This window comes from Trichoplusia ni, chromosome 6 (genome assembly GCF_003590095.1).
Source record: "Trichoplusia ni isolate ovarian cell line Hi5 chromosome 6, tn1, whole genome shotgun sequence".
Lineage (NCBI taxonomy): Eukaryota > Metazoa > Arthropoda > Insecta > Lepidoptera > Noctuidae > Trichoplusia > Trichoplusia ni.
The window spans coordinates 2,101,964-2,117,775 of record NC_039483.1 but is presented as its reverse complement, the minus strand read 5'-3'; the positions used below and the strand labels follow the sequence as shown (position 1 = coordinate 2,117,775).

The window sequence follows — 15,812 nt, the reverse complement described above, 5'->3', positions numbered from 1 at the left end:
TATTAAAATCTACGTCCAGAAAGTTATATAGAAAGCTATTAGAAGCATTAAAAAATAACAGAATCTCATTCCATTCATAAAAAGATCATTAGAAATTACAAAGCCAAACAAAAACCATTTCGCTTCTGAAATTAAAACTAAATAACATTTTCAAATTCTTTTCGTTTAATAGAAAAAAAGATTAACTTAAGGGTTAGAAGGAAAAATCATCTTTTGGGGCGGATTACACGAAAGTAAAAAACAAAAGTTTAAGCTGATCTCAGAACTGAGCTTTAAGGTGAAATTGTAGTTCTATCCTTCAATTGTCACTTTAACTTAAACTACGATCAGTACTTGTAAGAAATTGATGTATTCCTTTGCTATCTCATGACCTTTAATGTCAAATCACGTGACTTTCTATTGATACAACGTCACATACCACAAACTTACAAATTCTTTAAAATCTTCGTTAGATAAATTGTCTTAAAATTGTTTTTTATCTTAAAAAAGGGAAGTACGTGCACAAGCCCGACTGCAAGCCCTCATAATTCGAAGAGTTAATATTGAAAGAAGAATAAATAAACTAAACTTAATTTAGAGAAGAACGACTAAAAAATAGGCTATGATTGATATTTATTGAATAAAAATAGTAGGACAAATCATAGAAAAGTTGAAAGGTAATCTTCTATTATAGTATGGGCATTTGAGCAAGTAATGAGCAGGGGTAAAAGTCACGTAACAAAGAGAATAAGTCTGTAAGTGAATGCATAGGCAGATAAAAACTAAGATGGATGGATTATGAAAGATGAGATCAGAAAAGTGGTGAATAGTGAGATGACTAGTAGATATTTTGAATGGAGAAAACGCACATCGTATTGGAGGGTATGTATTTTCTATCATAAATACATTCAGGATCAAGACAGTGTTGCCTTGTATCAGAATAGAAAACAATCAGGAAAATTCAAAACTACATAAGTTATTTTCAGAGGTCCTACACAGTGTTAACTACAAGCCTCAGGATGAAAAAAGAAAAAAAACTTTAAATCATATCGAAGTCATTAATGTTCGACAAGTGACATGACTTGTCAGCTTTAATGAGCGTGTTCTAAATTCCAAATAATTTGTCAATTTTGAACTCGATCAGATACCAAAGTTCATAGGAACGCGATTAGGTACGGATTGGTGAATTAGCCGCTCAGAAAAAATGGTTTAGGTACGTTAAATCAGAGATTAATTTCAGATAAGGTTGTAGGCATAATAAATCTCCATGGCGGGCCTTTGGTCCTGAGGGTGCATTAATAAATTGTCTTACGCACGATTTTAGAATCTTGATTTTTTTGCCCTGATTTCTAAGTCGAATTGATAATGATATTCCCGTTGCTTCATGTGGTCTAATGTGTTGTGTCACGCTATTTGTGTCCCGAAAATTGATTGGAATCATTTTTTAATGTCTTATTTTTTTGGTTTTTGGTTTTAGATGTAGCTGAAAGTATCATGGGGGTGTTTATGTGTTTTGGTCACGTGAAAGGTTTTTAAATATACAAAGGACTTTTAAACAAACTTCAAATATTGGAAACTTGTGTTTTTTTTAATTCCCTCTTTTAAATACATCTTATTCTCTCCTCCTCTTCTCATCTCCCAATATGTTTTCACGATAAAGCGATTTCTTAATTGGCGACATAGATTTTTTTTTATGTATATACGCAAAAATGCACCACAATTGTACATGAAAGTTTAAATAAATAAACAAATGAAAATAGTATTAAAGAAATACAAATATAATCTTAACATTCTTTATAACCATATCTATTATTATCCCTTTTAAAAGAAGAAAGAAATAAAGATCTTCATCTTCCCCACCTCGTAAACCCTTACCAAGGTACCTTAGAAACTAGGAGGAACATGTCATATAAAGTGACAGAAATAGCGCCGTATATTTATGTCATTCGATTACATTGAGAAATCCACCATAAAATCGATTCTCCCGTTTGATTATCATAATCATTTCTTTTCGACAGGCATAGATTAGGTTTGGAGGTATAGAACGTTGTTACTATGTATGTGGGCTAACCTATATTACCTCTTTGAAGATGGATTTACATATAATTTTAAGAATATTTTCTAATATTTATGGCAGCCAAAACATTAAGTAATAGTAGTCCTAAAAGAAAAAGAATGTTTTCATTTTTCGAGTAGTTTACTAGGGAAACCTGGATTCCAAACATTGAAATCTGAAATCATCCGTAGTGAGCTAGCGTGGCGCGTGGTGATCACTGCTCAAAACCTTCCCTATAGTGCTCAGTATTGGGACGAATATTTATTATTTATTACTATTTATTCTCGAGCAGAAATCAGTTAATGACGCATATATATATAACCGACTGCTAAAAAAAGTTACACAACAAACTAAATGCATTATTTCACACTTCTCACTTGATTAAGAAAGATATTTCAAAGAAAAAAAAGCACATAATATATAATATATACACATAATATATTACAAACAAAAAATTAAAGATTATTTGACAGTCATGGCATGAGAAAATGGTCAATCTCATCAAAATGCAAAAAGACGTAACGATGACATATTTGCGATCAACTGCGAAAAAGGAAAATGTGAAATTAAACCAAACACAAATACAAACCCAAGATTCTATCTTAAGAAGACATAGTTCGTATACACTGGTAGGTATACTACACAGCGTCCACTACAGCGAGACTTATTTAAGGGCGGCCTGTTTGAAGTATGTCGAGATGTTCCACGTGGCGCACGACACAAAGAGATAGACGAAATGCTGAATGACCGAGACTTGAGTCGTTGGGAAGAAAATATTTTGATGCCTTGGGTTGGAAAGTTGATTTTTCCCTTGTGGATTAGGTTTTCTCTTGTGGATTAAGAAAAGTGATAGACAGAGGTAAAATGGAAATTTGTTTTTTTTTCGTTATATACTCAATATTCGATTATTTAGTGCATTTTATATGTTACATACATGGTAAAAAAATCATATTAAAAATTATTATTTACATGAATGATTTGTTGTATTTGCGAGAAAGCAGGTTTGAAACTAATGCAGGTAAGTATCTATATGACTTTTAAAATATTTTAAGACAGTAACTACGACGCGACCAGTGACTATCAATAAAACCCAGAATAGACTTATATCTATCCAACTGCAGGGCAAAGGCCTCCCTTAGATTCTCCCTTAGAATAGAATTACTATGTATAAAATGAAAAAAAAAAAACAAAAAATGAAGTCCTAACAACACCCTCCTCCCCCCCCATTCATACGGAACCCAAAACATAAACAAGGTGTGTATTACAACCGTACTCCAATATGAAGTACAACATGTATAATTCAACATTCCCCTATCAGTGTACAAACGACATGAAACTCCCGTGGGTTTTAAAAAAGGGGCAAAGGAGAAAAGGCTTTGTTGAGCCAAGGCTTTGATATCGTCTTGCTGTATTCACAGTTCATTTTGATCATTTCACGTAGTTTGATCGTTATTTGCTAGGTTTACCTTTTTGTTTTTTTGAAGACAAGTGATTGAATCAAAATGTGTTAAAACGGTCAAGTGTGGTAAGTGAAATTGGCCGAATAAATCAAATTTGCAAACTGAAATAGGTCATCCATACAGTTTGTGTCTGTACAACTCGGTGCTTATTTTTGATTATAATTTATTGTTACGTCATTTGTGCAAACTTCGTCTCACGGTTCATGAAATTACGAATTGGTGACAGACGGACAGTAGGATTCTATGTTTACCCTTTAGTAGCACTAAAAACGTCAAACGTAGGTAGTCAGGTCTACATCTTGACAATATATTTCTAATGATTTCGGAACTGAAGAAATATACTTCTTATAATTTTACTGTAGAAAAACAAACCTATATCACAATCGAAAATACACCTAGACTAAGAACATAAATTTCTAGACCATACAAAACTTGTGTCAAATGCGAGGATTGAACCCGCACATAAATGACAATTATCATTGGCATAATTATCTACACTCTATTATTAGTATAAAAAATAATTGCATTTTTACTTTTTTATTGCTCTAAAAATATATGGTCTTTAACTTGAACCCACGTTGACCTCTTAAACACCTTAACTTTAATTAAAACTTTTAATCGCAGTATAATATTTTAATGAATTTAAAAATAACTTTAATTATAACATTTTCTAGTCAGACAAGCATTAGCCGTCCCTTGATAGAAGTATACCAAAACCCGAATTAGACTGCGCCGAAATTTCATTGAAACCATATTTGTACAATTAATTAATAAATTAAATTAATATAATGTAATTCATATTTAATTCTTAATAGCAGTTAAATAGCTTTCATTGTAAATGATCCGGGTGAAATGTTTTCATGTTAATCCCGGGTAAGACCCGGGTATAGGATATTTTACCCGGTTTTTAACCACTTACCGCGTGGTTGATTGGTTGTTATACTCAAACGGAGTGTAATTGTGATGGAATTGATGGAAATATTTTGTTATTTCAATTTATTCGTGGTGAGTTATTATTTTAAAATAGTTTTCTGGTTTATTTAATTTATGGTCGATTTGAAGTGGCGGTAAAAAATTACTTAGGACGGCCAGCCATGTTAATTATTTGTAAAGGTGCAGTAATAAATTATGTTTATATTTTTATTTGTTTATTTTTATTTATTTATTTATTATAATTTATAAATTTTCCTTACTTATTTCTCAAAAGGAAGTAGGTAATTTACAAGAGGTACTATTAAATTTTCGTTAACCACTTGCGTTAAAAGTTTTGAAATAAATCGCAAATAACCGCGAAATCATTTAATTAATATGAGAAAAATGCTCAACATGAGAAAAATATTATAGGTAGGGTCAACGTTTAAGCGTTCCACTCCATTGAAGAAGAATGTCTTAAAAAAGGTTTCAACGAAAACACCTAATGTATTTTAAAAGTATCGTAAAATACCTACGATCAGAGTAACTCAAGTTCAGAAACTTGAGTCACGATGCTCCTCTTTACCTATTCAATCCCTACACCCATACACTACCTACGTTTATATAATAACAGGTACAACACACCAAACAATGGTAACACGAAACCTTTCTGTACGCTTCCAGAACGTCGATCTTAACCGTGAATTAAATTCACGCACAAATAAACTCAAACTACAGCCTCATTCAACTTCGCAACAGAATAATCCGATGTTCTGCCACTGTGAGTTAGTTTGAGCCGCCTCGAACTGGCGGTAACCAGCCGAAACCGGTACAAACCAGTACAAGCCAGTTGAGAACCGGTTGGCCGGTTTGTCACCATTGAAATTCGCCGATAGGCAAAGCTGTTTCAAATATTCATTGTTAAACAAGACGCGGGCTCCAAGCTACGTTGTATTGATTTGCAAATGGGCTCTGAATTTATGATTTTAGTAACAGATTTTGGCGTATGCTCCCAGCCACGAGTTGCCAACATTCATGGCGAAGAATGAACAAGCGATCATTTTGTATGCAGCCGATATTGGTTGCGAACTTTGACTTTGGCATTTCAGTTGGTTGTATGGATCAAACTACTCTTGAAATTGATAACCAAACGACAATTACATACTGTCAAGTGGAGGAAAATTATTTATACTTGTAGGTTTGCTGAAGATTCCCTGTCTGTCTGTGTGTTTTTTATACGTCCGTCCATCCTCCTCCAAGCTGTATCATGAACCGTGATATCTAGACAGTTGAATTTTTCTCAGAAGATCTAGTTATGTAATCGAGGTCAAACAGTTGGTTGTTAGACTGAAAATTATTTATCACGAAACCGATTTTTGTGTTTCAGGCTATTTTTTAAAAACCTTGTGTGTGAATCCGATTCGTACTTGACAGATTTTTCATTATACTATCTAGTTCCGAATGAAAACTTTTATAATTAAAGCAATACCAAAATACGAGTTTAATTTAACCAACCGAACATTTTCAGACGTTTTATTTCAGTACTTCGACAAACATCAAAAATCCATTATGGCAGAACACAATATTTTCTGTTTTCGTTTAAAAATTCTAGAGTTAAATGGTTGAATTTTACATTTTCAGAAGACCAATCATGACTGGACATTAGCACGATCAATACGAATAAATAAAACTCAAATGACTGTCATTTTGGAATATTTTTTCGGTGCCTACAGTTTAAGGGAAAACTTTGAGATAACACCCGTTTTTCTTTTTTTTTTTCTTTTGGTATATTTTTCTCGAGTAATCCTTAAAAACACTACTGCATACTAAATAGAATTTACATAAGCTATAATTAGCATACCTAATCTATATACTTATCTATACTCTATATACTTATACTAATATATAAAGCTGAAGAGTTTGTTTGTTTGTTTGTTTGTTTGAACGCGCTAATCTCAGGAACTACTGGTTCGATTTGAAAAATTCTTTTTGTGTTGAATAGACCATTTATCAAGGAAGGCTATAGGCTATATAACATCACGCTGCGACTAATAGGAGCGAAGATATAATGGAAAATCTGGAAAAGACGGGGAAAATTCTAACCACGTGGACGAAGTCGCGGGCAACAGCTAGTACTAATATATAAAGCTGAAGAGTTTGTTTGTTTGTTTGAACGCGCTAATCTCAGGAACTACTGGTCCAAAGTGAAAAATTCTTTTTGTGTTGAATAGACCATTCATCGAGGAAGGCTTTAGGCTATAAGCCATCACGCTGCGACTATTAGGAGCTAAGATACAATGGAAAATGTGAAAAAAAACCGGGCAGGTATAAGTAAAACATAACTTATATCTTCTACCCACGGGGACGAAGTAGCGGGCAACAGCTAGTCTTTAATAATTATAATACAGATTTCAAGCAAAAATTCAATGGAAAAGTTGTAGTAAAACTCAATGGATTATATGACTAAGTATTATGTCTACACCGAGAAACAAGATCTCGGTTCAGCATAGAAATAAAAAACACATAAAATTGGTTTTGATTTTTCATGGATCTCTTAAAACGAAGTGAGGAATGCAAAATTTTGTAGTGATGCAAGTGGCAGCACTATTCCAACTCTAGAAAGCTGACATAAACCTTATTTGAATAGATTTGGATTTCAACTAGATATCGAAGTTATAGAAATACTGACAGACAATATAAATTTATATTGAAAGTTTGTATTAGATGCGGATAATCTTATGAAATTCTTTTATCTGTAAACATTGGATTGAATTTATTTCTCTATTTGAGCAACGAGTATTGTTTTAGGTTTCAAAATAGTGAGTTTTTGAAACCAGAGTTATCGCATAACTGAGGGAAAAGGGATAATACAATTCTTTAACTTTTCACACAACGCCATCTAGTTTGAAATAAAGCAAAGCTAGTATTATTAGGGCTAGACAACCGATAAACTTATTTATATGTTTCAAAATGCATACAAATTATTGATAAATTACACCCCGTCAGAGCAAATGACCCTGCTCATCACACACGATTATACTGGGTGGGAATGGAACCGGCGACCTCCGGTATAGCAGTCAAGACCACTAACCACTTGACCATCAGGCCAGTATTTTCTTAGACTTCGTATTTTTCATGATATTTTCGTATATGACGATATGTTGCAGTCACAATAACTCAAAAATCTATCAAAGTTTTTACATTTTATAACCCCGAACCTAACCCCATAATCGTATATTTTTGATCAAGTAACATTAACACGTCATCTCACAAAACCTTCTGAAACCCCATCAGCGGTAAAAAGTTAAAAGTCATTACAAACGCAAATAACGTATTTTTAAACTACCGTTTCAAACGACTTCGCTGAACAAAAAACTTCACTTTGCCACTAAAACTATTTCCGGGGTTGAAATAAAAAAAAAACTAAATTCAACTTCCAGCGCTCGTAATTGGAAAACTAAAAGTTTTCAATATTACTTCCGACTTCCTCTGTCAATCGGTCGCTCGGTTCATTTCAATTTGACACTCAATTTGCATAGCATCTTTTAAACGTGAAGTTATTGTATATTAACACGCTGTTTTCCGAGGGGTGAAGTAGAACTGGGATATAAAATATCGTTTTAATGCGGGGAAATCTTTTGTTTCGTAAAATTGGATTACAATGTTTGTATGAAGTAAAATATGCAGTATGTGGTCTTCTTTACCACAGAATACCTTATTTAGATCTAGGTATATTTATAATTGAGAGAAAAATAATTTTGTCTTATTCCTAAAATTAAAGTTATAAGAATGTGCAAACGACTCACCTGAGTTATACTCCAGTACCGGTCCAAGGAGATCAAACACAGATTCATGATGGACGCCGTACACAACAGCACATCCATCGCCGAATGTATCTCGCACCACCAAAACCCAAATATCCAGTAGCCCATCAGCTCATTGGCCAAAGAGAACGGCATTATCACTAGCCCCAGGAAGAAGTCCGACACCGCGAGGGACGCTATGAACCAGTTCTGAATGTTCTTCAGCGCCTTCTCCGTCACGATCGCGATGATCACCAACATGTTCCCCACTACAACCATTATCATTAACACTGTCACAACCACCGATGCTATAATTATGTGCGCGGGCGAGTAACCGCTCGGGTACCACGTCTTTAAAACTAAGTTAACCGTCGTGTCGTTCGAGAGCGTTGTGTTCGCGTCTGACGCGTTCGTCATCTGCAGCGCGAAGAACTCCTCCTGGCTCATGTACGTCGGCACCAGGAAGGTTGAGTTCGGCCCCAGCGTCGTGTTGAAGTGTGTCGCCGCCGTAGTCCTCGCCAGCAGGGTCGCGTTCGGCACCATCGTGACCCGCCAATCAGAATTTGTAAAATTCATCTAACTAACTTTATTGTTAAACGGATTGAATGTTTGGCCCCGTAAATAACTGTATAATTGATACCTTTTTAAAATAACGTATTGCCTATAGGAACGGAAGTGTTTGACTATTTTACATTTACTATTTACCCGTTTCACCCGAACGTTGGAGAACCAGTAACGAACACATACACGAAGGCCTTATCTAGTATTGCTTGAAACTATTGAAGAGACACTTAATTTATAAATGAAATTAACTTGCAAATGAAGATTACGGTTTGTTGCGGACACACAAAAAAGCGATTTACCACTAAAGCTTGTTTTTTAACGAAAAAATCTTGTTGTTTATTTGACGCCGTCGGGCGGCGGTGTCATCGTGCGGTCTTGTGCTTCCGTCGGTCCCAATAGCGGTGCGCGTTGGCGAGCATGGTCAGGTCGGCGCGGGGCATGGCGCGAGCCTCACATGCTGCTCATGGCGGCGGCTCTCGCGTGACTGGGTAATGGTCAGTCATTAGCGCCGGTTCATTGTAATCGAACGCTGATTATCTTGATTACGACTGGTACCGCCGGTACCTGTAACAAACATCGGACTATTGACTATTTGTGTGAAATGGCCTTGTGACGTTTGTCATCGTAGTCTTACAAAATAGGACATGTAATACAGGGTTTAATTAATCGTAGATATCTCAGATCGTAAAATAGAGAAAAATTACATTTAGTTACGGTTAAAGTTGTAAACATACCAAGTGTAACATAATGTACATAGTTATTCCTTTATTTTAAATGGGAAAACTTTATTATATTATACTAAATATTAAATTCATCAGTATTATGACTACCAAGAATTCGATCTTTCCTTTCATCATAACAAAATCTAGAATCTAATTTGGTATTTATAATCACTTCATATAGGAAGCGATCGAACCTTCCTCAAAACAAAACCCATTTGTTCAAAAACTAAACAATAACAGTCTAGAAAACGAAGAATCCTTAAACCATTCTACCATTCTAAAAGAAATCTACAAGAACTACTCACTTAGAAATTCAACAAACTTACATTTCACTAACTAATTGATTAATGTCGGACGCAATTTGTAAGAGTGCTCGATAAATGGGCCCGCTCTAAGCTTAACTCAATTCTAATGTCACTTTACAAATGTTTTTATGAATTTAGAAATGTCTCGTTTGATTTAAATTGATTTTCAGAACTTCGGAGTTATGTTAAATCTATTTTGATGGCTTTTTGAAGTTTGTCCGTCTGACTTTTATGATTGAATTAATTGACCTCTTTTGTATAAATAAAGTCAATATTTGTGTGGTCCCTAAGCATGTAAGGAACTCTAAAAAGGGTTTTGAAACGCTGGAGAGACTGTTTAGATGAATTAGTGATGAGATATCAAAGACCTAAAATTTCAAAAAAATGCCTAATTAGGTACCTAAAGTACCAGCCTGAACTAATCCGACCGAAAGCATCAAAATAAAAATAAAAGGTGATCCATACAAATATTTATCAACTTTATTTGTTTAATAGACATTTTCCCTTTTCACACTAAACTTTAGGTTTCACAGACAAACGCTTTATCTGACCTATCCAATGACCCTACAATTTCATTTTCATGTAACCAAAAAGGTGTCCCATGGATAGAGAAGATTCCATGACTCCAGATTATATACTGAACATTTTAGGGTTCCGTACGTCTGAATACAAAAACGGAACCTTATTTCGTTTATTTTCTCCACAGATAATAATACTATATCCATTTAACATCACATAAATACACAACGGAGAAGCTCGTGGCTAAGCTATAATTGCCTAAGTGAATCGATCACAGATTAAGCTATGCTTGACGCGGTTGGTCCGTAGATGGGTGACCATCTTTGTCATAACTAGTTCCTCCGTGTTTCGGAAGGCACGTTACATTGTGGGTCCCGGCTGTTATTCATACATCTTTAACAGTCATTACAGGTAGTCAGAAGCTTGGAAGTCTGACAGCCAGTCTAAGTATGGGGTATCTTGTTGGCTAGGTAACTGGATTATCAGACAGCTGTAGTAGTCGCTCCTTGTAAAACACAGGTACTTAGCTGAAGCCACTAGGATGATGATGATGATCACAGAAATATGCAATTAATACAATCACAAGAGCTCTTTAACATTCTTCAGAAAAAAATAGAATGCTTGCTATAAAAAGAAAAACTCGTTTAAAAATCTCTGAGCTGTGTCAACTTTTCTTTTAACTAACAAAGAAGTTTGTCCCTCATTAGACAGATTATACAACATCGGTATTCGAATTTCTAATTACTGAACTTCTTTTGCTAAGTATTGTGATTCTAACTGTCATGGGGAGATAGACGTTTGTTTTTTTTTGTAATTTTTTGTTGAGAACTTAAAGTAATGACTTTATATTTATAATGATCTTAAAGAAATGCATATTGAGAAATTGCATATTTAAATTATTTCAAGGATTCAAAACACAAAAGATGTTACACAAAATTTCATTTTTTTTTTGCTTTCTTATAAATCTAACTGTAAGAAATTTTAGATATTGACGCAATATTTTTAAGCGTAACCAAGGAAGTAGTATTGTGGTACTTAACATTGTTAGAATTTTTAAACATGTATACAAAATAGTTATGTCGTCATCTTCAGACTTTGTCTACAAAACCATGACGTATCCCAACTTCAAACCAAATCCTATTTACAGTACAAACTGAACATTCTCGATAAATTCCAGCCAGGATTATTTAAACCTAGAATACTACAGGTAAAAATACGAAATAGATTTGAAGCATCGAACCTCATTATTTTTTACGTATGTGTAAACCTCCATGGTATATTCACACTCTTGACATCAAAATACTAGAATTTAAAACAGAAAATATTCAGTAAAGCTATGAATATATTGGACGTTGGTTTAATTAGGAGATTAGGGATCAAGCCGGTTTGATTCAAATTGGTTTCGATAATTAAATCTAGTGTATTGATCGGCAGAACTTATACTGGTGTGCAATTAATGAATTTCGAATTTGATACCAGTTAACAATGTTTGTGATATTTTTAAGGCACCCAGGTGTCAAGCTCTCTGGACATGCTAAATTAATAATAAATAAGCGCACTTTTTTGGTACCGTCAAACAAGCCAACGTTGCCAATCAAGGTATCTTTGCCCCAAAAGCAATGTATAAACAAATCCTCTAATATAAGAATCAATTTTAGTTTTATGGTTTTGTTGTTGTTAATGTTGGTTGCCATACAACTAAAATTGTTTCTTATATTAGAGGATTTACTTATAAATTGCTTTTGGGGCATAGATACCTTGAGTGGCAAAGTTGGCTTGTTTGACCGTATCTACTTCTCTGCGACTTACGACAAGTCATTTTAAAATAAATAAATTCAAATGGTCTTTTTAACCTGTGAACTCTTAAAAAATTTTTTTTTTTTCGAGAAAACCCCAATGTCGAAACAGACAAATAAGAAATAGGCTTATACCCAAGTGTGGGTGGAAAAGTTCCACTTAAAGTTATCACGCACGATTTCTATAGAAGTCTTATCCTTTGGCCTTTATCTGAGGCTCAGAAAAAATGAGACCTAAAAGTCAGGCAATTAATCAAACGAAAAAAAAAGTACGACAAAAATGAAAAACTCTTTCATCGGCATAATTGGATACCAAAATTAAATAAAGCGGATCAAAATAAAGCTATTTGAAACGAGTTCCGTAGGATAAAACTATACAAAATAACATTATAATAGTTTAAGTACGTTAAGATGTTCAAGAAAATCGTACCAGTACTTGTCCCTCTAAATGGTTAACATTTTGAGTTACACTCACTTTTCTTGTTTGTTTATTTGTCGTTCCGGTTGGATTTCTGTTACACAATTTTGAGGCATACCTCGATAAGCTAGCAGGCTAAAATATTCAGAGTAGCTTTTAACCCGATGACTAAAACAGCTAGACCGATTTTGATAAAGTTTGAATAGAGCGTCATTGAAAAACGTAGGTTTTTAGGCTTTCTAAATCTAATAATTTATTAGAAATATTTAAATTCGTAAACGCTGATAGTATAGCTAAAAGTCACGTGACCTGTCGAAAATATGTCACTTCTATACATTTAAGCAGTGGTACCGCAAAAGTTACCATTTTTTCAAAGGCTGTATACATTCTGAAGGTAGCGTTGACAAGGAGCAAGGCGATTGAGGCTTTTTCTTTTCTCTACGGATCCCTAAAAATCTGTATCGAAACGGATTGTGGCGGGTTCGTGATGATGAATAATTTATTATAACTTTCATGTTGGTTTGGATTAAAATATAAAATGCAACAGTTTATCAATTTATAAACTGGTCTGTTGATGTTCGTTAATCATTCCCTTTGCATTGGTGAATGCCCATCACACATTATACTTTGGATAGGAAAGACAAAAACGATTTGTAAGATAAATTATAAAAATTGTTACTATTTCGTTTCCAATAAATTTAATACTTTATGTACTCGACGATACCTGGAATGTATCTCTACCATTTATATTTTTCAAATTGAAAAAGTATTGACATAGCATTTAAACAAGCATGCGAATGCTTGTTGTCCTGGTCAATAGACTTCAATCAAAATCAAACCGTTTTCAAAAAGTTATAAAATTCCATACATTTCCATCCCGTATAAAAAAAATGTGTAGCTATATAAAAACGTAAACGTAGTATATCCTTTATAAAAACAAACCAAATCAACCCCTCGAAACATCCAACCAACCCATTACAAAAAATAAAACGCCACCGACTATCGATATATCGATATATTTGTGTATCGACACAGCCCATCCCTACCGCTGCAGGTGCAAACTAGTCAGTCGACACAATTAATTAGTCAACAGACCACTGAACACTTTACAAGGTTTACTTGTTCGCTCGATGCTGACTTTGCTGACTTTTTTTAGTTCAGCATTTACGGGCTAATAGCCCAACCATTTTCTTTGACTAAGTTTTATTTGTGAACCAGTGCAATGGTGTGGGTGTTTGTATTTTTTTTTTGTTGTTGTAATGTGCTAATTGGGTCTTAATTTTAATTGGTTATTAATGTGTTGTTTCTGGTTTTTATTTTCCTTGAATACGGGAGACTTGATTTTAGGAGAGAGAGTAATTGGATATTTATATAAAGTTATGGTGGATAAAGGAAGCAAGATTTGTAAATGTTTTAACGGTTGTTATAAAAAATATGATATGGTTATTAGTGACAACGTTCACTACGGGATTCTAGATTTCTTTCTGTGAATAATCGAGCAAATAGTAAATCATGGTTGCCTTTTAACTCTGACCAAATAACCGGTTATTTAACATAGCTGGTGCTGGCTTAGACATGTTTTAATAGAAAATTGATTACAATATTATCATTACAATTAATTAATATCAATTTAATATTTATGCCAGCAACATGCTAGATAAAGAATAATTTGTATAAAGAAATGTTGCAAACCCCATAGCCACAATTGCAGCAGCCAAAATCAAAAAGTAAAAGAGCAAAGGCACAGCTAGAGAAAGTTCCAATGAATAAATAAACAAAACGGAAGTTCTCTGGTTACCATGGCAACAGTTAATAGGTTACCCTTTGAAGAAGTTTGTCAAGCCAATGAAATATTTACCAATGTGGTGTTGTATCAACAGTTACTGGTTTGTATTAATGTTTGACGCGCTTTTAGATCTCCGTAGATTTGCAATGGTTACTAAAATAAGCCTGTTTAACAATATTTTAAATACATAACGATGTACATATATGTGAATGAAATTAATTTTATTAATTTAGTGTCCGACTTTTTGCCATTTTCCCACGTTTTTACACACTCACTTTTCTTGTTTGTTTGCGGTTCCGGATTTTTGCTACTCAATTTTAAGGCAGTTTCCGATCAACTAGCAGAGAGTAGAAGAGATAAGTTATGATTTACATATACCTGCCCTGTTTTTATTTTCACATTTTTCATTGTATCTTCGTTCCTATTAGTCGCAGCGTGATGGTTTATAGCCTAAAGCCTTCCTCGATTAATGGTCTATTCAACACAAAAAGATTTTTTCAATTTGGACCATCAGTTCCTGAGATTAGCGCGTTCGAACAAACAAACAAACTCTTCCGCTTTATATATTAGTATAGATATTAGATACAATACTGGTAGGAGACAATTTCATTGTTGACTTAAACAATCTCATCAAAACACCGGTCAACGGTGAATCGGACTCACACCGTTAAGGGTTCCGTAAAAATAGGCTAATAAAAAAATGGTTTTCATAACAAATAAGTTTGTGGTTTCCCATCCTTAACTGTTTTTCTTCAGTTTAATTATACGGATCAGTGTCGCGAGTCCGATTCGCCCTTGACCAGTTATTTAACTATCTAAAAATTTGCATTTAAACTGCAGTTTCAAACTAACCAATCATTTATCCGAACTGAGGTCTATCTCAAATAGTTAGAACGTGAACTTTAACTAAGTATTTAATCCTAATGATTCACAAATACGTAGTTAACTTAATTAGCCGGTAGTTTGTTGGCTCATTAATTAATGAGTGGACCGACGAGTGGTGTTGTTACCTGATTGAATAGTGATGTACCAGTGTGCCTTAGTGATGTACCAGTGTGGGAACGGTATTGGTGGTTAGGTTTTATTTAAATTTTATATGCTTAGGAAGTTTGGTATAAATTGCGGCACAAAAATTATTTGTTTAATGTTCGTTTATTATTAAACGTGGATTTGCGAAAAAACACTCTCTTCATTCTAGAATATTTTAAAAGCTATAGTTCAGTTTAACACTGAATGGCGTTGTATAAAAGTTGTGAAATATTATGTCTATTAATACATTGTTTTTATACATAGTTAGTATTTACATATAATCAAAATGACGTCTATTTATACCAACACCAAGTAATTAAGTTTTGCGTAATAAACAAAATCTGTTCATCAGAGAAATCCTTTAGTTTCACGATACGCAAGACATTATTATAATTGGTGAATATAATTAATTTGCTAAGTAATGCCTTACGTCGAGGCGTGGATGTAATTTAATTTTAATACC

General features: G+C 33.9%; 1 protein-coding gene across 3 annotated transcripts in view; it reads right to left on the bottom strand.

Moving 5' to 3' along the window:
* The window catches only part of LOC113495133 (alpha-2Db adrenergic receptor), a 383,296-nt gene that overhangs the window by 277,809 nt on the left and 89,675 nt on the right, over positions 1-15,812 (bottom strand). For 2 of the 3 annotated variants that reach the window (XM_026873732.1, XM_026873731.1), the window contains one exon: positions 8,214-9,338. In XM_026873732.1, coding sequence (XP_026729533.1) covers positions 8,214-8,786 — 573 coding nt within the window. In that variant the 5' untranslated portion in view covers positions 8,787-9,338. Of the gene's footprint in view, positions 1-8,213; positions 9,517-15,812 lie in introns of those variants that run through there. The other variant, XM_026873733.1, reaches the window with a different exon arrangement.